Genomic DNA, 25604 nt, shown 5'->3' on the forward strand with positions numbered 1-25604 from the left:
AGTTATTTTGAAGGGAAACCTCCCCACAGAAGCACACTTGAAAGATAGCATCAAGTTTAGGCATTTTGACTGTGTTATTGCCAGTACTGTTCCTGTTTATGTATTTTTGTGAACCATAAATACAGACAGCTTACCGTATGGTAGCCTCTAGGTAGAGGTGGCTTCCCCACAGGATAAGGATCAACAGTATCAATAATTGTTTGCCGCTCCCCTTTCTGGTTGATTTTCCTAAACCTTCTTCGAGATTGCCTGTGAGATGCTTGACGCTGGAAATATTCCTCATTTTCTTCCATGTAATCAACCTACAACAGATGCAAGAGAGTGTGTCTTTCCCCACAAGAGAGAAAAATGTTTCTTCTTGTTTGAAACAGAAGAAAACCTATTTTAAAAAACCAGCAGCCAGCTCTAATTTTGCTGCATTTTCAGCACTAAGTGTGAAACCACTACTGAAAAAGTAGAACAACATTAATATGAAAAGGATCACAGAATATGATCACTTTCCAAAAATGACAGAAGAAAAATTCTCCCTTCCTCACCCCTTTCTTAAGATTGCACAAATACCAACATTTCACCAATCAATACATTACAGAAGAAAACTGGTGTGTGAGAACACTTGCCTGATTCCCTACTGACATCTATTCAGCATCTTCCCTAACTGATCCATGGCAAAAGCTTCACTCTTCAGGCAGAACTGGTTTTATTATTTCAAATATTTTGAAGGCATAATAATATCCACATAATAGGATTTATGTGTTTAAAAAACCCTCTTCAAAACAACAACAGGGAGAATAAAAAAATACCTATTAGGTATATCCTAGTATAAAATTAGTCTTCTCAGTTTCACTGTCTACAGAGTTTGAAAAATACTATACAACAGTATGTTGCCATGAAAATATTTGAACTACTAATTCTGGTTTTCCCAGAGGAGAATGATCTTTTTGCAGTAATTTGGCTGAAAATCAACACCTCTTCTGTGTTTACACTACTAATAGAAACCTTACTCAAGCTATTTGAGACTAATGAGGAAATGCAGGAAAAAAAAAATCACAGTTTCCAGCATTGACTATATAGGGGGATTCAATTAATTCCTGTCATTCAATTCCATCCCTCAGAATGAGAGATGAGGCACCTCGCAAGGTTCCTGCACATTTTTCAACAAGGAAATGTTAGACAAAATGCTCCTATGAATTTGCAGCTTATCCGTGTCAGAAGCGTCACACATCAGTCAGCCCAAGTGACAAAGTACAGCTTTCAGTGCACTAACTCAAATGGATGAGCACAGTCCCTGGTAAACCAGAAGAACAGGCAGTGTTCACCCCCTCTGCAGGGAGAATCTGTTTCACATCTGACACCTTCACACTCACACCCTGCTATACCTCTTGTGAACTCAAACAACTCTGGGATAGGATTCTTTCTATTCAAAGTACAATTATTCCTTTGAGAGCCTGAGTGAAGTGTTCAATCCAGAATTGTAGAGGTTACATTTTTTGGCAAACACTTCCCTTTGACCTAACATTATGAACCAAACAAAAAAAAATTCTTGTTGTTTAGTCATCTCCTTTCCCAATACTTATCTTTAAACCACTCTTCCATATAACTTAAAAGGGAATGCATGTGATATAGGCAGATATTCATACAGCTACAACCAGTGAAATGGTATACTTCTAGAAAACAGAACTGGGACAACAAACTGTTTCTCAAATGGTCAGAAGCAAGTTACACAAACTGGTAATAAACAAGTACAATCCTAAAGTAATACCGCATTTTCCCAAGCTTCCACAAGTTTTACAGACACTGTTACATTTTAGGAAATAAATGGTTAGTGTCACAGTCTATATTTAAGCTATCTATATGGCTTAGATAATTGTCATGCCTGTATTATGAACAGATCTGTATCTCTGTGATAGAGAGAAAAAAAACTAGCCCACTAATCTTGCATTTGTTCAGATAATGTGCCCTGAGGTGTCAAATAAAACTTTTAAGCCTGTGAACCCTCAGAGACAATGTTCCACCACTGGACTACAGCAGATGCTGCTAACAAAATACCCTCACCTTCACCCAGGAAGGTTGACAGAATTTTAAAACATTCAGATTTATTCTTAAAAACCTGAGATGGTTGAGATTAAATTTAATTCAAACATTAATTACTTAAACTTACCTGAGCTTAATACTTTAAAGCATCTGTATTTAATAATAATAACAATAAAGCTCTTAAAAAAAAAACAACACACACACACACACACAAAAACTATCCTGCCAGAAAAAGAAAACTTCTGTTTTACAAGAAATCTGAAAAAGTAAATGTAACAACAATATAAATTACAGGTATGACATATTATATTTATTAAAAGATCATATGGAAACCAGAAAATCATAAGTCTTATTGGTAGTTGTAGTGTTACCAAAGCTGGTCTGCAAAATTTGAAAGCGAGTGAATGAAAATATTCTTACCACAATCATTTCAGATGGCTCTAAAACAATGCATTCACATCCACGTCTGAAGCTGCCGGCAGAACGCTTGCCAAAACTGAAAACCAAAAATATTTCCGTTAGAAAAGAAATCAGAACTATAACAGAATTCATAAGCATATTTACATCTTAGCCAGATATTGTAAAGCCGGGAAAAAACATACATACCTGTGCAAGATACAAGTTTCATGCATAGTGCTTGAGACCCAAGGACACCGAGAGCTGTCTGTTTTGTATTTACATAGTTCCCTAAGAGTATCTGCTAAATAAGTCTATTAACATCAAGAAAGTGTCAGTCAAGAGCTGTCTACTGAAGAGGCACAGTTGATTCTGAAGTGCACTAGAGAGTTTGATCTAGTATCTTCTGCCATTACAGTATTAAGTTACCTAAGCTATCTGCATTTCTTTAACAAAAGCTAACTGGCATACCAAAGAAAGAATTAAAATGCTAATCAACTTCAATTAGCTCTTTCCTACCTAAAATTAATTAATAGAATAAGGAAGATGAGTGTATTCCCAAATTAATAGATGAGGATAAAAGGTTGTTCTGGCCTTTCATGAGACGGTCTCATCATAGTGGAATAATTAAACATTATACTATTTTATTCCCTGTAAGAAAAAACTGAAAGCTTTTTGTTTTGGTTTTTTGGAGTGCTCTGCCCGTATTAGAAGTATCTGTGCACCTGCAGGGTTCACTGCAAAGAATCCTCAAAGTGCAGATGTAAAGGTGGAGACCAGAGAAGCAGTACATAATTCAGTGAAATCCAGGACCTCTACAGTTAGATCTTTATTCACACACCATCAGAGTGGAAGAAAGGCAGCCAGCTAAAGTTTGTTTCCAGGGTGTGTGATTCTTCCTCCAGGTAAGAATGTCAGGTCAATGCCAGACTTTTCCCATTCCAGACTGGACAGCAGGACAGACACCAAAATGACTGCAATTTCAGGACACCTCTAAGTTTGCTGTAACCAATCCACCCTAAAATAGCTGAGAGCCAATGTAACTATTTGGCCTCTCCCTTTCTTCCACTTGCACTGTGCAACAGATTTGGGAAACCTTCCTGTCTGAAGCCCCCAGGGCAACACTTTGAAAAACAAACCAAACTCAACAAAAGTGCAACATCTGTATTTTAACCAATGCTGGCATGTGGCAACACACTGAAGCTACAGTGTTTGTGCAAGATAACTGTTTTAAGCTTTATTTCCTAACTCACAAACTGCAGTTCACACACCATTCAGAACAGTCTATCTAGCCAGTTCATATCCATGCTCCTGTCCCGCCTGGCGATTAGTAGAAATGAACAATTTAACTGCTACCCCAAAGGCTAATCTCTTGACAACAGCACATTTATAGGCTCAAAAAGAAGGCAGTCAGATATTGAAAAGAAATGCCAGCTGTGCTTATTCATCAAAATAATAATCGCATTTACTGGTACATGGGACTTCTACAATAGGAAAAATTTTCCAGAATACTAGGCCTCTTGAAAGATATATTCAATAAAGAAGTCTCTGGACAAAATGCTTATTTTCCTGGAGGCAAATACATGCTTCATCCTACAGTCCAGCAACAAAGCACAGGGATCTTTACAATACCATTTTGAATTTCAACTGCTCTTAAAGACACCAGAAAATAAAGCAACTTATTGATTCATTAAAACATTGTACTAGTGTCAAAACTTATTTTCTTGGCCAATAGTCTGATTCATAACACAATTTTTCCTTCGAAACAGAAAGGAGGATAAAGAAGGGAGAAAGTAAATCAACTCATTGATTGGAAAATGAAAAAGCAAAAAATGGTGATCAGTAAATCAACTTATTTGATATTCTAGTTGGAAGCACACAAAAATATTATCTTCCAACTCTGAAAACACATATTGCTGTATTTTTGCCAACCCATTTTTGTAGCCTCAGAGCAAGGACTCATTTCAAGAAAAAATGCATATACACTTTTCAACTCTACCTTTCTCCCTCCTCGATTGCTGTCTGTAAGTATCAACTTTAAGCTTCTGTCTGTTGCTAATCACTGCTGACATGCCAAAGTTTCAAGCTTTAGCAAACAGAGTAAAAAAAAAGCTGTGTTTTGGATGTGCTTTTCTATTCTTGAATAACTTGTTTAGATTTCACCTTTTAGCACCAGAGAACAAGTAGTCAACATATTAAGATAGAAGGCATGAATTCCATTACTATAAAGAAAATTCTTGATTTCTGCCCCCAAGTAACACACTGGTTCTCACAGCAAATAACTACACCATTCCTGGACTATTCAGAATCTTATGACAGCATGAAATTTATCAGAGCAGACAGTGCATCACATGTGTATATTATCTTTGACCAAAGATCACAAGGCATTTCGGGCTGTAAACAAACTCAAAACTTTGTGAAGTGCTGTAAGAAAGAAGAGAAGTAAATCAAGGCACGAGAAAGTTAAATGACCTTTCAAGCGTTTCAGTTCTCAGATGGCCACACCAGCTAAACTTCCTGACTTCCAATCTCTGGTGAAAATTCATCACCACTGAGGAAGGAGCATAATCAGTGAAAATTAGGGAACTCTCTTGTTACTGTCCACTATATCTGGGCACTTCAGAACTGTCCATCTCCGACAGTGGTAGAAATCCATCACAGCAGTGCATACCATCTCTTGCAGAACCACACTCGCACACAGGTTTTTGTTTGACATGCAGCTCTGAGAAACAACTGTCATCTTGGGGCATTGCTCATCCTGCTGTTTCAATTCATAAGACTGACATCAAAGTCAGTAAGTTTTATCTGAATTAATTTACCAGAGTTTCCCACAGGAGCAAAAATAAAAGATGAACAAAGAAGTACTTCAGTGACAGTCTTCTCCAAAATGCCTAGCTGCTGTAACTAGCCACTCAGTAGAGGAAGCCACCAAACAAACTCAATTTAATTGCAAACATGTAATTTGAAACATTAGCCTGCAATAAGAAGAAGCAAGAGGTGATACAGTCTGTTTACTGAGCTGATTAAAAAGTCCAAAATGTAAAACCTTTTATAAAATTCTTTATTATAACCATGTGAGGCACTGGAACAGGTTGACCAGAGGAGATGTGGATACCCCATCCCTCAAATTGTTCAAGACCAGGTTGGATGGGGCTCTTGAGCAACCTGGTCCAGGGAAAGGTATCTCTGCCCATGGCAGGGGATTTAGAATTATCTGATCTTTCAAATAATTCTAAATTCCAACCCAAGCCATTATCTGAAATACCAGCAGAAGAACTTCATATGAAGCACCATGAGCAGGCATGTAAGCTGGCTTGTGGGATGTTAGATATTACACATGATGATTATCTTCTTAATATCAGATCTATTTCAGTAACTTTGACTAAACAATATTCTTTACAAAATTCTGATGCCAGACTCGCCATAGAAAGTGCATTTGAGTAGTCAGATTTCTCACAAACTAGATAAGTAAAATTTAGAGAGCCTTTATTAGCAGGTTTCAATAGATCAGGGATTTGACAAATTTACTTCTTTTCCCTTACTGTAGGCTGAGATAAGCCTGTGCATACAGAGAGCATAGGCTTAAACCTCATTTTTGTTTTTAAAATGCAGTAGAGAATTTTACATTATACACACTTCACATGTGGTTGTATCATTACATTCCATTTAAATTAAAATTGTCTTATTAAGCCTTACTAATTTCAATTCCTAAATATAGTTTTTTTGCAACTATTAAGGCAATGTTACATCTGAAAGAATCACAGGTTTGCAACTATTTTCTCTAAATCAGTGATGTGCCTAAGAGAATTTCACCAAAGGAAGATAAGGCAGTTTAAAGGTATCTTTGCCATTGTAGCTGACAATATGGGATGCAGAAGTTATAACAGTAATTTAGAAAGCCAGAAGGGCTGCCTGGTCAGGATATTACTGCCTCACCTAAATTCCCCAGAGAACCTTTTTACAGCAACTTTTCAAACACTTTTCTTCCCTTCTACCACACAAGCTCTGACTTGACATTCCCCAAGTATTAGGCTTCACAGATGCTCTCCTCAGTACCTGTCCTAGATATAATTTCACTTCTGGAGTCCTTTTCTATCACAGTATGCTATCAACAACAATACTTGTATTCCCACAAGAGTACCAAATGCATGATGTGAATATATAAACCTACTTTAATTAAAAAACAACAACTAGCCTGCCCCCCCTTTAAAAAAAAAAACACACACACACACCCCAACCCAAACAACTACCTAAAGATATATAAAAATATTATTAACAGGAATCCACTTTATAGTGGACATCCAGGTATTTTCTCCAAGTAATTTGTCCCTAAATATACTTTTCCTTTAAACAATTGACAAAAGTCTAATTTCCCACTTGACTATTCAAAACTATTATTTCCAAATAAAGTCATTAGTATTAAAAAAAATGTTTTTTCTCACTGTGTGTTAAAAGCAAGTATTTTAACCCATGTAAGTAGTTTACAATTTCATTCAGATTTTAATGCATTCTTAAATTGAATTTACACTGATCAGAGATGACAGTTCCCCTATCCATAAGTGTATCTTACTACATACATTTCTCAGCTTACAACTTGTTATACTGAAAACATACGTAGCTGGCTAAAGAACAGAGGTATCAGTTTTCAGGTTTCATGCTTGTTAACAGAAGACAAGTTTTAAATGAAAATTAAGAGTTTCGATGTTTCCCAAGTTTACATTCCCAGTTTTCATTAAAAAAACTCTTCACTATTATGAAACTACAGCAATTTAAATGTGCCTATGCCTAACAAATATCAAGAGAATAATTTAGGACCATTGTCTGCATTTATTCCCTTTCAAATTTAATAGATTTTGCTTTCAAATTTGATAGATTGCGTATTTTAATAAAATAAAGCAACAAAGTACTTCAATTAAATGAAATATCTAAAGCAATAAGCAACATGCATTTTTATAAGCACTTACGCATAGAGACAACCAAAAACTTGCAGGTATTGAAGTGATTTGCTCTATTCTTTCTCTTATCATTGTGACATTGGAGGACAAGGCAGTTTTCTCCAGACACGACCCATCCATCTCCCCAGGCCCCCAGACATCCTCATACTCGCTCACACAGATGCTCTTTTCAAAGCTCTCAGGAGAGGCAGCAGCTACTGAAGAGGGAACGTTTCTCTATCAGCATTCAGCCCTGTCCCCTCACCCTGGGCCTCCACATTCCTGTTTTCACGTCAACCCAGCTCCCAAATGGAAAGTTATTTCTCAGCACTGGAATGTAAATGCATTCATCAAAAGTGATGCAGAATCTGAAGGAAACCTCACAGCACCAAGAAAAGAGTTTTCAGCGTTAAGCCCTTTTCTTTTTTCCTATTAAAAATCAAAGATCACTCACATAGAAAATTGAATTTCACTAATGACAATTATTTCGCCAAAAGGACAGACAATATTTAGGGTTTCCTCTACAATGTAATCAACTTTTATTTCTTTTGATATTCCCTACCTTACATTAGCTTAAGATTTTAGTAAAACTATTTCTAAGTCTCACAAAAAATGCTCCAGAAAATATGGTCATAATACTGTTATAATTTTATGAATATGTAATTGCAATATTTTGAACAAAGTTGCTGGTTGAGAATAAAATCTATTTAATTGACACATGCTCTGAATCAAAAATAATTTTCTATTTAGACAAGTTGTAATGGAAGGAAAAATACAAGTAGCAAACTTTCTTGTTTCTCAAGTTGTTAGACTTTTATAAGGTATATGTATGCAAAGAAATGAGTCCTGTAAAGATTTTGAGGGTTTTTTTGATAAAAAAATTACAATATAATTAAAGTATAAATGCAATGTATGAATTTTGAAATATTTTATGCCAAAACTCTAGAAATCAAGATACTCAAAAACTTTCTTTGTTCTCAAGTTTTCAAGTAGGAAGTACAATGTGTTTAAGATCACTGATGTGCAGTATTTTCCAATGCAGAACATCTAAATAAACAAGGAGATTAAACATTATCCTTCTCCCACCTTCACTACAACCAATCTTTATCTGTTCAAGACTGTATATTAATAAATCCATAAGGGCAAGGCTATGCACAGTTCAGTTCAGTTTCTCAAGCTCTTAACATATTCATGATCAAAATGGATCTTAAGTTACATAAACCCAATACTTCAAAGCGCTTTTTGTGAAAATTACAGTGCTTCAATTGACATCTACATTTAGGAGAATCGTAGAAAACTACCAAAATAAAATACAGAGTTATTGCATGAAGCATATTTAGAATTTAAGGTTATGTAAGCCAAAGTGTCTTCATTTGCACTTAGGCAGCCCTCACCCTGAAAATGCGATTATTACCATCACCATTTATATTCAAGTGCTATCCACTTCATTTCCAATCTTCCCTCTATCATCCAATTCTTAATATCAGAGCAGAGAGGAGTCCCCATCCCATTGGATGGATCATGTGCTGCATGTCCCACCTGCACACTCCACTTCCTCATAGCAGTGCCACGACTGAGGCAGTCATGGCAGGCACCTGCTTTCAATCACTTCATCAATTATTATCTGATGATACGGAAAAAATCTGAGCACAATGTCTGGTCTCAAAAAAATCCCCAAATCAAATCTTGATGTAATAATCAACATTCAGTTAGCAACAACATCAAAATGTTAATTAGATTTAGTAGTAAAGCCAACCAGTCGCACTGAATTCCTTGATGAAATATAGAGCAGTAGTAAGTGGACGTCTAGGTGGGAAACAAAATGGAGACTATTTTCTATCTGTCATTTAGAGAGATAATATGGGATTCAGTCAAGTTTCTCCTCATACATCATTTCCATTAAGAACCACCATATTTCATTTTGGTATGTGCAGATCAGAATGAAAAGCATCAGTCCCTCATGGTTTATTCTAGCCAAGCTAGGTTTAGCTGGGTTTCACATCAGTGTGCTCTGAAGCCCAGACCTGCATCCAACTCATCCTTGCCAAGGAAAAGAAGAAAGCTACAATTAAGAAGCTCGTGTACATGCACAAGCCATTCCCAGGGGAACACATAAGTGCTCTGATGAAAACTAAATTTGGCATGGCCATTTTCTGACCCCTCAGAAAAAAAGGCAGAGCCTGTCATGCATGCAGAGCCACTCTAACGTGAACAGCGCTCCACTGGGGATGAGGCAAGCGGGGAAGGCAGCAGCGGGTTTCCCCACGCTTAGAGCTGCACGCTGCAAGCCATGAAAGAAAGAGTTTGTCAACTAAAAGACAGGGAATCATTATACAGAACATAGGTTGACTTCTTTGAGTCTCATTTGAATTAGTGCCTGTCTTTTAGGAAAAGCAAGTAAAGATGCAAGGGAAGCCCAATCTGCTTTTGACTTGTAACAACTATTTCTTTTAATAAAAATGTAGTGGTCATCTGCACATCAAAATAATAACTAGATTAGGTTTTATTTCTTTTAACTTATTAACTCCTACAATGTTATTCTATTTATAGCTTCTTCTTATTTTCAGCTAAAGCAAGTAGCCACTTTACAGAAATGGTTTTCAGTTGAAAAGGAAATTGAGATGCTGGCAAGTTGAAGAGGCATTTTTGCAGAACTGTCACTACTTGCAAATCCTGGAGACATGAGCTCACTGCATACCATGGATAAGGATGATTAGGCTCATCCAATGTCATATGATAGCTTAGATGTTTACAGCCTCAGATACAGCAGCTCATGTGTCAGGGAAGGGACTCACTTGCAATATCACAGCTAAGTACATGTCACTTAATAATACCTGGGAGGGGTGTTTCACAAGAGAAAAAAGCCTCAGACATCACTGCAGCTCCCTGCTTGACTCGGAACCCAAACCACCCGCTGCCTGTGGGGAAAGAGGAATCCTGGTGCCAAGGATAATAACCCTGCTGCTGCAGCAGGAGGGTGCAAAGAACCCAGCAGAGAGAGAGAATGCTTGATGACTAACAGATCACATTAAAACTATAGAATAAGCACATTTATAGTAAATTAATGCTTTAAAACTCCAGCTGGAAACATCAGTGAACCTCTTCAGTATTTTGAACACTTTTAGTTAGCATCTTTACAGATGACAGACTATAGTGCTTTATCTATGTAATGCTCATAGGGATTTAATTCTTATGCAAATGCAACCCAGATCAGAGGTTGCAGTAATCTGCTAATTTATAGCTGACTACTGAAAGCACTTCAAAAGAAGGTCCTGAAAACACACAGTGAATAATTTGAAATTAGCTAAATTCTAGAGGTTTGCTTCCATAGAAAGTCCTCTCAGTCAACCCTGAAGCATGTAATTTGTGATCTTCACACAGTTTTTCTTTTAGAACAGACTACTGTTTTGAAAAGTGAGGTTAACTTAAAATTTTACCTGGTTACAAGAGTGAATACGGTATCAAGTTTGCCTAGTTTAGGTAGAAAAATTAAGTAACTTTATTCAGTTTCACATTTCTTACTTTTCACTTTATCTTTCATAATGTAACATCAAAACTAAAGCATTAAGCTGAAAAATGGTTAAAAACCCCACCTGAAAAAGCACTTTTAAGAATAATAAACTGTTTTGAAAATTTACTGTAGAAAGGGTAAATGTTCAGGGTCTTTATAGTAGCAGGTGATCCTGACTGCTTTTCAGACAAGAATACCACTTAGTGTTCCTTTACAACTCTTTTATATATACACTACACTAAAGAAAATTTCTGTTGAATTCAAGATCTATGTTCACTGACTAAATATACCATTATATAAACAAACAAAAATGGAACCTACTAGTAGAGGGAACAACAAATTTAGCTTGTTGCAGCAGTTCAGCTCTGCAACCTATCTAGAACAGAAAGCTCAAAGGCAGGTACCTCATCAGCACACCTGGAAATAGATCCTTCTTTGGGAAAAATTACCGTTATTTTAGTTTTAAATTAGAAGTTCTCATATCGTTTTATCTTGGAAAACATTCAAAGATGAAAGGTCTTTTTCCTAACCTACTTTTTATCTTATTCTTTCAAATAAATAAATTAATAAATAAATGGTTTGAATAAAGACAGCTTTGCTTATGCTTCATGTTAATGACGTCTGTGTTGCCATGGGGATTGCTGTGACATCATAAGATCTACATAATGGTCTCAAAGAATGAGAAGTTGTTGGAAAACATTACTTAAGAGGCAAGACCTTGTCTAAACACAGCTTGGCTTATTAACATTCATGAAATTCATTAAAACAGCAGAGTATTTTTCCAATGTCATACAAAGACTTTAGATGCTAGTTTCTAAATGAAGACTTTTTATATTGAAAAATACATAATAAGCATTTTTAATTCCCCCTAGAGACTTTCAGGTTTTTTTTAAATAACTGAAATAACTTGACATGTCATCTAGGTTTTTAAAAGTAAAATAAGATCATATATATTAACACTTTCCACACACACTTGCATGCTTAGCTCATTCAATACAACTAATTCATTCACATGGAAAGCTATACACATTACTTCAATAACAAGTTTCCATAAATTAGTGTATAGAGCAGATGTATTCAAGTTAGATTTGTATACTTGTGAATGAATAAACAAAGTACACCAGTGAGCACTAGTAATAATTTTGTTTTCGTTATTTATACTATAATTCAAAAAAATTATTCCTCACTTAAAATGTTATACCACATCTTATATCCCTGGATTTGTTTTTCAGAACATTTGAAAATTTTAGTATCAACTGAAAGAAAACTCTCAAACTTTCGAATCTTCTACAATATGGAGCAGCATAGGTTTTGCAGGTTTGTACTGCTACTCAAAATCTTAAATCAGAGGAAATCTTAAATCAGAAGGAAGAGATTACATAATAGAACACCTCACCAGCTGCAATATCCGTTGTGAAAAGGCAACAATTTTCTTCAGATAGATACCGACAATTAACAATGGAAGCAGTAATGGATACCCTGATGTAATGGTTCTCACATTTAACTTTTAAATAACCACTTACTTTACTACAGAGAGAATTTTCTCCTACGTAATTTCTCAAAAAGAGTTCTCAATTTTTTCTACATCCCCATTTGTATGCAAGAAATTTATTACTATTTCAGAAAAGAGCTTTTTAATATTAAAATCAAATTTTAGAAAGAAATTTTAGAAAGAAAACATGAGTGCGAGTACTATTGAAATAAAATATTTCACACAATTATAATGTACAGAAGAGCAGTAAAAGCAAAAGCAAAGATGAACAAGATTGCTTAGATGTTGCTCTTAATGACTTAAAATTGTGATATGCTCCATTAGGGACACTAATGCTGGGATTAGAAAGGTGCCTCTAAGCCAATAAGACACAAAATAAGCTAAAAAGAAGATTCAGCAATGAAACCATACTGTTTTGAGGCCAGCTTTTACTGCAACACATCTTAGAAACCAGGCAATCAACTAAGCAGCACCAAGATTTTTCAACAATAAGAATACAATGTTATCAGGAAAAAAGTGAATGTTTCCAGAGGATTTAATATTTTTTTGCACTCAAATGAGCAGGTGGGGGAAGATAATAACAAAAAAAAAGCTCAAAATCCCCCCATCACTCTTTCAGCATACTTTTAAAAAATTAGTCAAACGTTTAACCCAAACTTTCTAGGATGTAAACAAATGGGATCTCAGAGTTGGTATCAGTCAGAGTCATCAAAGATTATGTTGCCTCTATCAGCTACCTTAAAAGATTTTCTCTTTTGCTTTCCTGACTTTTTGCTCAAAAATTATGCCCCATGAATCTAGGTTGTAAAACTCTTCTGCTTATTTTTTTTTCCTTATAATCCTTTTCAGTTACTTTGAGCTATTAAGATACATTCATGCTTACACAGATAAAATTTGCTGCCCGTGTTACCTCAGATTTTGTTTTTCATTGACATTGGCAATATCTCACTGAAAATTTTTCATTATACTTAACCTTTAAAGTAAATGAGAAAAGAACCTAAATTGGTTCACAGGCAAAACTCTCCATAAAAGCAGTGGTCCAGATTTATAGTGTTGTGTACTTTGTTTCTGTGCTCTATATCACAAGTGCCATTTTTTTCATTATAGTAGGTACATTTAAGTATTTTCACAGACCCTCCGTTTCAATGGAGAAGATAAACACCATTGAAGTGAACAAAGCAGAATGTAAGAAAAGCCTGACTTCTTTATTTATTTTAAATGTACCGACAGTGGCAGGAAGTGTCATCTCGGCTCAGCTTACAATTACCATGCATGAAACAATGAAACGCAAGGGTCTCTTGAATCTGCAAGCTCTGCACCACCAATTAACGGTGTCTCCCCTATGGAAAGCTTATGAAATTGTTCTGAACATTCCACAAATGCCCCTGAGCACCAGCAGGTGATCCAGACCTTCTTAAAAGCTCATTGTCAGGTCTTCTGCATTGAAAGAGACAGAAGTCTGCAGCTCTGAGTACCTACATCTAAGGTTTGCATTTGTGAGAGCTCCTGAAGTTTGCTTTTCTCCTACCATGAGCATTTCCATCCATGAAAGCTTCCCTCACCTTAAGAGGAATCAAAACAACTCAGTCTCACTGAAAACATATTCAGGTCATTCGACACTTTCAGCTTCATTGTTATCTTGTCATTACAAACTTGGAAGAAAGCCTGGTAGCACCAGACACACAACATTGAATTTCTATTTTTGTTTTCAAAAGATGCCAGTGTAATAGATTAAGTCCCTTAACATTTTATCAGCTCCACAAAAACAAAATTCCAGTAGCACTGAAATATGACAGGAACAACACTAGACACCAGCCAATCTCATCATTTAGGAACTGTCTCCTCTTCTATTTTCTGACACCTCAAATACTGTCATGATCAGTTTCAGACCTCAATAAACTCTTCAATTACTCAGCAGAACAGAAGATGAATGGGATAAAGAATAAATTAGCTGTAAAAATAATTTTAAGTATTCCTATTCAAAGAAACCTGTACACCATTTTTTTCCCAAACTCTAAGGACACTTAGAGACAAACTCTAATGACGCTTGGGTGACACATGTCTAAGGACACTTTTGGGTGACATGTAGTCTGTGCTGTGAATCACAAATTTTGCTGAAATAGCAGGTGACATCACAAGGCCCATCAATTTATGGCTCAGCTAATTCAATTACAGCCAGAGCTGACTGTGTCTGAAATGATGAAGTCAGACTCACTTGAAACCCTCCCTACATGCAGCCAGCCCTCAGGGAGTCGGGCTCAGCCACAGCCCCATGGCAGCTCCAGCACCTCATAAGGAATCCTGCAACAACACACAAGCATGAGCACATAGCACTGAGTATGATACCAACAGGAGATTAGCAAACTCAAGGTAGATGGCCAGATCAGGCACTCCCAGTAAAATGGCACCTCTTGTAAGCAAGATTTTATTTTCTCTAGGAATTTGAGTCTCAATAAGTAATTAATCACAGTCACATGTGCTGTGATAAGTCTAATTTTCTGCTTGCAGGTGACAGTAAATGACTCCATCCAAAAGGACAAATGCAGACAGTACAAAGCAATTAGTGTTTATTTCTCAATGTCTATTTAAAATTCATTGTGAGTAATTCATGATAGCTACACAGTCATAAATGGACTGACATCACTACTACTTCCAGCTTCCTCCTTCAGCTAATGATCTCAGTCTTTCCTAGATCAAACCCTAAGATCACACTCCATGCCTCAGTTTCAATTGATGGGACTGAAATGCTGAACCAAGGCATTCAAACCAGACACAGGACAAGGCAGCAGAGGGGTCAGCCCACAACAATACCACACCCTATGCCTTCCCACTAGCCCTTAGAATCATGAGCATGGCTCCAGAGCACCACCAGCTTGAAACAGACATACCAACTCAACAAACAGGTCACAGGAAAATCCAGCAGCATTTCTATCTCTAATCTTGTATTCAAGACAGAATTCCAAGGACAAACTAAATCCAAAGCATACACTTCCAAGTAACTTCTTATACAGACTTAAACAGATGTTCTCTGAAACTATAACCTAGGAAGTTATTTTTCTCTACGAATGTCCAGCGTATGGTCTTGAGGTTTCCATCACAATGCTGCAAATCCTTAGCTATAAGCAACTCAGAACCTGGAAAAATCTAAATAAGCTCCACACAGCTCTTGATCACCTCTTTCTGTTATGAACAAAACAGCCTGGCTGGGACACTTGGCTCGAACTAAGTACTGACATTGAAATGTTATTAGCTAATTGCTCCTAGGAATCACCTACTGCCCCATCCTCACTACCATTCTAGGACAGGGATGCAAAATAGGGAGACCAGTGGAATCATGGGAGGGGGTTTTGGGAATGAAAACACCCCTAAATGGAAGGCTGGGCACAGTGGAGGGGGCTGGATGGGTGTGCTGGTTGGGGAAAAGGGAACCCCATCCCTAGTCTGTGTTTGACCTGTCACCATAACCTGCAGAGGACCAGACTGGACTGGGCTGTGGGAAGCAGGCACAAAGGAACACAGACACTCTTCCTGGTGTTACCAGGAGGGAAGGAGAGGGATAGCTGCTGCTGGACTTCGGCAGCAGGCTCTGCACATCCACCCACCCTTGGGCTACCAGTGTGCCAGGAGGAAAGGAGAGAGGACGGTCTGCTGGGACTTCAGATACAGACTGGACACCTCTTCACCTCCAGCTACCAGCATGCCACGGAGACTCCAGGGACAGACTCTGCCACCTTCTCACCCTTCGGCTGCCAGAAAGCTGCAACAGCGGGGGCGAGCTCCGTGTCGAGCCCCGTGTCGAGCCCCCTGCCCAGCTGACTTTTTAATAAAGAGCTGAACATTAATAAAGGCATAGACCCTGATCATTTCACCTCTGCAGCTTAAACATCAAAACTAGCAGCTCCCAAAAGTACAGTTCTGAGCATCCCACAAGTCCATTGTTCTAAAACACTGTTTCCTGCTTAGGGGGAAAAAAAAATCCCTTTTTAGGGATTAAATATAAATTTAATATTAAATCATGGTTTAAACATTTTGTGTATACTGATCACACACAGTTAAAATCCCAGTTTCGTTCTGTTATCTCATAGGTGTCAGCCAGTAATAGCCATTATTAATAAACTAAGTTGCAAATATATGAGTCATACTGAGAGAAGGATTTTATCATTGTGATTAAAGCTATCAGCATAATTTTACTGACTCAAAAGATCAAAGGCAATTCTGTATTCAGAATATAAATACACCATCAGTTAGATATATGTAAACCATACAAAACAGCATGATTCAGACAGCACAAAAATTAGGAAGTATGTTTCAGATACATAAAGCTCTGTAAATGCATATAGATAGCCAAGGGCTCTGCTCCAGCACCATTACACTCACAATCATTACCTGTCAAAATAAAAAATTCTGCCAAAATCCCTAACAAATTTTATCCTGAAATGCTACTCTCATAAGTTAATGAGGATACACTTGGATGAGGACAAAACATTTCTACATAAACTGAGATTTGCTATTGCTTTACACACATTCAAAATAAGCCCATAATTTGTTCAATGACTCTCCAGTATGATTAGATATTCCATTCCATTTTTAAAGTTGTTTTAGTATGGGAAAGACCAGAAGGCTAAACCATCAATATTTAAACAGATATATCCTTTTAATTTTGAAAATAGTGAAAAACACATGTTCTCTCACCTTCAAAACTTAAATCTTTTAATCAGAGGAAAAAGCTTAAATAATTGCTCCTGTATGTAAAATCTGTGAACTTGCCAAAGGGAAAGCAGCTCTCCACCACCATATGAGGCAGCAAGGGGAGAACTGGCTGGATGTAGTGGCAGTGAAGGAAAAGAGGCTGCAGCAAGGAAGCAGCAGATGAGCAAGCAGTGAAAACCAAGGGTAAAGCCCGGTTTTTGGGTGTCAAGTCAGCACTGTGGGATGTCTGAGCACAGCACACACTACCCAGATGGGCTGGGAAGCATTCTAGGAGCAAAGCAGAAATCCCCAAGCACCAGGACCAACAGACTGAGAAAAACTGCCCAGCAATTCTGTATTTTGCTGCTACTAAGAGATAGCTGCATCCTCTGGTCATGGATGCCAAGAGCAGGCACGGGGTGAGCACTGGGAGATCCAGGAGACCTTTTGGTATTGCAGCTCCCATTTACATAACGTGAAGAACCCAATGGAGTTGACACTAGAAGCAAAACTCTGGTACAAAACCAAACGGGAAGTCCAAGAAAATGACCAAACATGGTGAGAGCATGCAGCAGGCCAAGGCAAGCTGGAGGCCATTCCAAAAGACATTTTGGGGAACTGTCACATAGTTGCTGCCAGTGGCCATGTGAAAACACAGGAGAGCCATGACAGCCCTCAGGGAATTGCATTTTATGCTCATTTATTTTCTGGAGTTCATACATAAACCTCATTCTACCATGTGAACTGCTTCATGCACAGATGCTCAGGGGAAATGGAGAGGGGACTGAGTGTTAATTTGTGCTAGTTTGATGGTCATGGTGGGAGGAAAGAATTAAGGAATGTTTAGATTAACAAAATATATGCCTGATATATTAAAGTAAATGAAGATTTTGCAAATATTAATAGAATAAATGGGGGAAAAGGGGTAGAAGGGAAGAGGGATGATCGTCCTCATATTAAACTGTCAATCTCATTGTTGTAATTCACAGAAATTAAACAGGAGAACAAGATATGCCACCAAAAAAATGGCAGCTTTAATTGTTCAGAGCACAATTCCTTAAAATCGTGAACTGTGTATTTTCCCAAAATAATATATTAAAGACCATAAAATCCAGCCTTATCTTATGAACACTATTTGCCAGCTGATGGCTTGGAATTTGAACAAATACAAGCTAAAGTGTATTACAACAGGGAAATAAAATTAAACTCATGCTATTAAAAAAACAAATAGATACAGTTTAGATATTAAAAGTTTCCAAAGCTAAATACTCAATTTAGGACTTCATGTGTTCCAATATCCCATCTTGAACAACTTATTTTTTAAATTTGGAATTAAAGGCTTGTCCAGTAGCTAATTACAAGTAATTTTACAAGTCATCCAGTGCATTATAAATCTTGTCAAAAAATGGCAGCTTTGACACTCATTTCAAACTATTTCAACAGGTAGCTATTTGCCCCTATCTCATACACCACAAAGCTGGTTCATTTTGGACTGCTGTACTATTTTTTATTTACATGGGTTTTAGTAGTACTGCTGCTGTTACTGTCCATTTTTTTTTATCTCAATGCTGCTTCCAGTAAATTGTTCTTATCCTAGCTCATAAATTTTTTATTGATTGATTTATTTAGTAAAGGATCTCTGCCTTTGTCTCCCACCAGAGAGGGGAGGGGAGTGAGAGGTGTCTGCTTTGGGGGACTCTCACTGAGGGGGGGCACTAAATTAGAGTGTGCTGTTCCTAAGCCACAGAAGTGCAAAAGCAGGGGGGTGGTAATTTCTTAGACATCTTCATGGTGGGGTAAGGAGTTATTTTTTAAAACATTCTTCTCCAACTATATATTATCTATCTGCCAAACCTAGACACTCTAATGAAAGACTTTTAAATGGTGTTAAGATACCAGAAATGAAAGCCATGGACAGAATTATTTGGAAGAAAGAAATACATTAAATTTACGTGACATGACATATACAACAAAAGAGCATTTCCACTGTTACTCACCAACCAGTCTGAGGATGTTGTATCTAAAACTAATGCAAGCAAATCAACTAATAGAGGACCCAAATGCAAATCATATGCTGAGTATAGGCAGTCAAATAAATGCACTAAGGTACTTGCAAGTGTCAGTTTAAATCTAGTGACAGCCCTCTATCCTGCTCTTTACAGACTCAAATGCCAACTGCCATGAAGTTTTAAGAGTAAGGTTGAATTCTGCACAGGACTAAGAACAAACCTGCAAATTTGTAGGCAGATTTGTCCACTAGGTCTGTCTAAATTATTCTGAGATACTATTTTTGTTCTGGCATGTAAAAACATTCATTTCAAAAGAGTGAAATCCAAAAAAAAATAGCAAATGCTCTTGAAATTCAGGGTTTGGGGTGGGGATGGAATTGGTGGGATGACAATGTCTGTCTTATTTTAAATTTGGTCAGCTACTGCCCAGCTATCATTCAATGAAGGTGAGCTTGAGCAGGTCAGGAGGACAGACATGGGGAAGCCCTCAGTCTGAGCCAGGATCAGCAGCCCAGGGAACCTGTCCAAAGGGATTTACTGCAGGTGCACAGGGCAGGCTGACAAAACAAGAGAGAATAGTTTTAAAGTGGGCAAAAAAAATGAGGAGTTTTGGACGGTGAGATGCTTAGGGGTGAATTACATTTGGCTCTGGGAAAAGAAAGTTACGGAAATGAGAATTTTCTGAGACAACTGGATTTGGATGAAGGAACATACTTCTTGCTTTCTCCATATTTGATTGCTCCTACATAGACTTCTTGGATCCATCCTGCTCTCTTAATCACAAGTTACACATGTTGCAAAAAAAATATCCTAGTGGGTTTTTAGATGGGCAAAGATAAAATGGATTAACCTGAAAAAAACCCACATTAAAATAGTGTAAATATTAATTTACTATTTTAAATTTAGTTTACTCAAATGACAAAATCAAAATTAGATGATCTTACTTTGCAATGTTTAGGTTTCTTCCTATCATTTGATGTCAGTGATGCATGAGGATGTGCTTCTTTTGCTAAACCATAGCCAGTTTATTTCAGTAGTAATAGGACATCAAGATGCTCAAATTATGCAATGCTCAAAAAGGCCCTTGAAGTTTTTACTCTCTGTTTATGCAAATAGTCAGTTTCAGCAAACATTTATCCAGTAACCACCTTCTATCCACTTTTGACACTGCTGCTCAGATTCCAGAATACCACCTTATCAGTTCTTTCTAGATAGTAGCCCTTTCAGTAAGTTCCACTCCCTTTTTTCTGAGCACCATAAAACCTTACTTTAGCATTTCTGCCAATCATTCTCTTCTGCCTGGCTTGTATAACTGAGCAGTTTGTAATTTCTCTCACAGCAGTTCACTGGCAGTACAAGTAAAGCTGGAAAATTTAATTTTCTTCTCAGGCCATTTTTTTTACTAAATAAATCAATCAATAAATAATTTATTAGCCACTAGTATTCCAAATCAGAAATTTAACCTGGGTGCCCTCTCACTTTTGCCAAGTTTCTTATTCATGAATGAGCCCAAAGCCTAATTGCAACTTATTAATTTACAAAGAAAGAAAATCCTGATTAACCTTGTCCTAAATTTTAATAATGGCACTCACCTACCATTCAATGACTACAGTTTCTAAGCACAAAGTCCCTCACCAGAAAGACTCTGGCTTTACTCTCCTGAAATACTTTCTATCTTATGTAACTAGTTTCTTATTTTGCCTTCATGGACTTCAGTTATCTTTTTCAATTAACAAATCATCTCTCTTGCCTTTGCTTCCCAACATACTAACTTTGACATCTACTTGACTTCATCCACAACTGTAAAACCTCTTTGTATCACAAATTCCATGCTTGAATTTCACTAAGGTATTAGAAGACAGTGTCCCAGATGTCATTTTAAACATTTCTCCATACGAACAGCACTTAATGCTGTGCTTACTGCCACAGGGTCTGTAAGTTTCTGTTCATTCTACCAGGAAGTGTCTCAAGCTCATTGTTTATCTTACTAAATCTCACCTCTCTACAACTGCCCAAGTAGGTGAGGCACAAGCATGGCTGTATTTAAAAGGAACAGAAGATTCTTGCCATGGACTATACACAACCACCCTACATTAATTCAGATATTATATATCTCTTCTCCTGGTGTCTACAGGTAGCACTTTCTGCCAGCTTTTGTCCTAACAATGCCTGCTCGTGGATAACATATGGGACAATTTCCACAATAGGAGCCAGAAGTAGAACTCCTATAATCTGTTCTTGAGCTACTTTTTCCAATAATCACTTTTGCACCTTTAGTATTAACTATTCAATGGCACATCTAATATACCTTTTTATCAGCAGTGCCTGACAGACACAAGACACTTGGTTTCACCAAGAACACACCACCATCATGAAATGGAAGTCCCAAGACTTGCACTGCTCTCCCACTGGAAGGCAGATTTGAAGATCTAATGTCTCATACACCAACCAACACCAGCCATGAAGTGGTTTTCCACCTTTTAAAACTTCTTTCATTAGCATGACACTATATAGAGATGGGTCATTCTTTCATTCAGACTTTCACAAATTTCATTGCATGTCATACACTTCAAAGCAGCCTTTCATGGCTGAGGGAATATGCACATAACCAGCATTTTAGAATAATTCTGCTCTGCATCCATTAAAATGATCAAGCTTAGTCACTTTAGTCTAAAATCCTTGCCATCACTTGCATTTTTCTCCTAGCTCAATTTTTTTTTTTTTTTTTTTTTTTTTTTTTTTTTTTTTTTTTTTACTGGAGCAGTATAAATGTTGAGTACCTCACACTCAGACATTTTTTTTCCATCTAAGAAACTGCTCTTCATTGAAAATCCATTTGCATGAAGCACACCGTTATACAGAAGCAGCAGTAACATGATCTAAGTATTTAGTAAAACATGCATCAAATATTTGTGTAGTAAAGGAAAACATCCACATCCAAATTCTAGTGCATGCTACATGATTGCTCACAGGAAGAGACTACTCAGTACTTAATCCTATTTGTCAGGTTTTTAGTGGTTTTATTTTTTAAATCTACAACATCTGCATGACACTTTGAACAGTTATACACTGTCTACCAAGATGGACTTTCAATTCTAGCTATGGGCATGAAACAGTTACCACAGCTACTAAAGACAGGAGATGTGTGTTTAGATTTGCCCTTCTGTGATTCATTAAAAATAAAACACTGCCTTTAAATTCTAAAAATCCTCTACATCTCATTATTTATGTTTAAAATATAGAATGGAGTACATTCATAGCTGACATACCTGCTCCTTGGAAGAAACATGGATTCTTTAATGAAGACTGAACCAGACAGCAGGATATACCAACAGGTACCAATATCATCAGGGCTGGAATAATAATAATAAAAAAAAAAAGATAACACAGTTTAAAGCACTTGATTTAAATTACTCACAGCAGTATCAAATTTGCACTACAAGGAACATCAAAGAGGCAAAAATACTCCAAATTATGGAAGGAAGACACAATTCAATTATTTAAAAAATAATTCCATGAAACTATTCTAATTTCCACCTGCAAATATATACATTATTCTATGTTTCATTTACTTGACTTTATTAAAAGCTCTATCTATCCATTTGGTAACAGTCCAAATTAAATATAACTGTAAGTGATTAAAGGAAGCCAAGCTACAGCAAATGTACAGTAAATGTATTCTATTGAATGTATTGAAGAATAATGACAGTTCTTTAGTTCTGGCTGAAGAGAGCTATAGCATCTTTCCCTCTATAAATAAAGGCATCCTTTCCCAATACTAGCCATCTTCTTCTCAACCCTTTCTTCAAGACAGAAATTTTCCTTTCTGTATGCCTTTCCACAAGGTAAGAGGCATTTGCAGATGGTAAACCTGCATCAGATTTGCCAGACATCATTATCTGCTGCTGCTAAGCACTGCCCCTTTCATTTCTCTTCCTAGCAACAGAATAAATTTCCAACAGAAGGGGCAAAAAGTTTCTCTTCCTCTCTTCAACCTGTAGAGGAACTGGATGAGGAAGACTTTGTCATCCAGGCACAGTTCATTCTAATGTACATTCAGATGTTCCTCCTTGAGTAATACAAAATCCTTTTCATATGCTTAGACTCTTTGTTGATAAGTGAGATTAAGTCTACTAGAAATAGCTGCAGTAGAATTCTCATTCCATGTTGACAGTCAGTGCTGAGAATCTCTCTACTGTACTTCTGTTTCTACCACTCCTGCTTCTTCCAGAGAAACTGACTAATTGAATTCAAGACTAATGGAGTTGATCGTTATGAACTGCATGAGCATTCTTATGGAAAACCACATCCCTAGTGACACTAAGAGATGCAGATTACTTAATGAATTTGCAGCACCTTCATTTTTTAAATTATATGTCTCAAGTCTTTAGCAGCAACTAGGTCTACTTCAAGTGTAGTAGAGAACAGCCCACATCTTTTAACAATGATGACAGCATAGTATTAAAATCTAATCTTAAATCTTAGTAGGCAATGTACATGTTAGCAGTGTATTTTTCATTTGAAGAACTGCAATTTAAGAAGTACATATACAGAAGTCCTCAAAACAAATGTGCAAGCGTAAAAGAGCTGACAAATGTGCAAGCCTAAAAGAGCTGAGAGCAAACCATCCAATCTAAAAACATGTTCTATTTTCATTTTCCACTGTATAATATAATCATGAGAGAAAGTACAGGAACATAGAAAACTAACAGATAAAAATGAGGGGACACAATCTATGGCCAAGAACAGAGGAACTGAACAAGAAGATGGAGATTGTATTTCTTTTCTAGCAGTCAGTGTCCTGACCAGTGAAGTGATGGTCAGTCACACATATCAGACAAGTGACAACATCTTAAAAATCAAGATTTCAGGAATATTTCTTTATATTGATAGACCATAGAAAACAAAGCAATAACGAAGTCCCACAGCTAAAACAACAGCATTTTGATTCACATAGCTGAAGTGTTCTAAGCTGCCTATTCTGAAATATGCTTCACTTGCTTCTCACTTAGGCCTGTATCACCCTCAAACTTGTTGGTCTAGAAAAACCAACACTGTGCATAAGTGCAGAGAACCAGGTTAAAGCAGTTAAACATAAAAAAAAAACCCCAGCACTTCCAACAAAAATATCCTTCCTAAAAACATTATCATGCACCTGAGTTAAATCACACATCTTCAGACATTCCTTCTTTCCCCACAAATCCTATGCTGACAGGCATACAACAGCACTGCTGCTGAACTGCAAGTCTGTTAGGTCATTTATTATGTTCTTTAATACCTGTCATTCTACATACAAATAATCTGGACTAACTATCACAGCTAAAAGATTTTGAAATAGAAATTTTCAGCAATGGATATAAACAAAGTGATTTCCCAAATACCTGGGAAGTAACTGTACTAGAACGTGAATAATATTTTTTCTATGTGGATTACAGCACATTATATTATCACATAATAAGTTTTGTGGTCTTGGGGATGGTTTTTTTCTCTTTCCTTTTCCTAAGACCTGGCAGCTTGACCAAGTATTGAAGTGTAGTATGACAGAACAGAACCTGGGGTCACAGATTTTATAATTCTAAAGCAAAAGTAATCTAGAAGATCTTCCTATGCTTCAAGAAGAGCATTTCTAATGATAAAATAATAGAAGCGGAAAAAATTAAGCCAAGAGAAAGTACTTTAACTTCCACAAATCTACTAACATCCAGTCTCTTATTTTCCTCATTTTAAGACCTGATTAACTTTTTGAAATCCTCTCTCAAACCACTTATTTGTAAGGAACTTCAGTTATCTTTTCTCATTGGAGATGTTTTAACTTCAAAGAGAAAAGCAGCTACTGGCTTTCACAATCAGCTGTCAATATGTTCAATATGCAAATTCTTAAGGCTACTTTTAAATCTACCTTTAAATCAGTTAACAAACATCTAGAATGATTATGCATTCAACTGCAGCGGTTTAATTTCTTCTTATTTAATTACTCACAGCATGACTCTTCAGTCAGTTAATCATCCAACTCAGTTTTATCTCTCCTTTTTACCAATTCACAGGTTTATTCTCTTTCTCTACAAGCTGGCTCTTCAAAAGTTGTTGCTCCTTCTCACTCATCTGTCATGAACAGCATACTTTATCCAATTGGCATATAATCAAATGAAGCATCTACTCATTTGACAGCTAAAAGAACTGATTAAAAAAATAAACTTGAGGAATACCACCTAATTGGATTTGTTTTCCTTTGCTTTATGTGTACTTAATAACTGGTTTTATTTTTACAGTTATATTTGAGAATTTCTAAGCTCTAAGCTATTTGCATCATGCATATCTACTGAACCCAACACTTTAATTATCTAAACACTTCAAAATCGCAGTGTCATGGCACTGGAATATTACTACAAAATGCATCTGCATTCAAGGTATCTTCCCTGAAATACGCTCTGTATTCTTCTAAACCTTTCACTGTCAGCCAAAACATCATAAATATTTCCAGGACAGTCTTCAAGAGCAAAGAACACAGATAGGGTATTAATTCTCTTAATTTTTACAACTAG

General features: G+C 36.7%; 1 protein-coding gene across 6 annotated transcripts in view; it reads right to left on the bottom strand.

The window, feature by feature from the left end:
* RAPGEF2 (Rap guanine nucleotide exchange factor 2) overlaps window positions 1–25604 on the bottom strand; it is a 182998-nt gene that overhangs the window by 85795 nt on the left and 71599 nt on the right. For all 6 annotated transcript variants that reach the window (XM_021536561.4, XM_021536558.4, XM_021536559.4 and 3 more), the window contains exons 4-6: window positions 22332–22415; window positions 2452–2527; window positions 135–302 (exon numbers count right to left, since the gene is read on the bottom strand). In XM_021536561.4, the coding sequence (XP_021392236.3) occupies window positions 135–302; window positions 2452–2527; window positions 22332–22415 (328 nt within the window). The remainder of the gene's footprint in view (window positions 1–134; window positions 303–2451; window positions 2528–22331; window positions 22416–25604) is intronic.

The sequence above is a fragment of the Lonchura striata genome, chromosome 4 (genome assembly GCF_050655825.1).
Source record: "Lonchura striata isolate lonStrDom1 chromosome 4, ASM5065582v1, whole genome shotgun sequence".
NCBI classification, from domain to species: domain Eukaryota; kingdom Metazoa; phylum Chordata; class Aves; order Passeriformes; family Estrildidae; genus Lonchura; species Lonchura striata.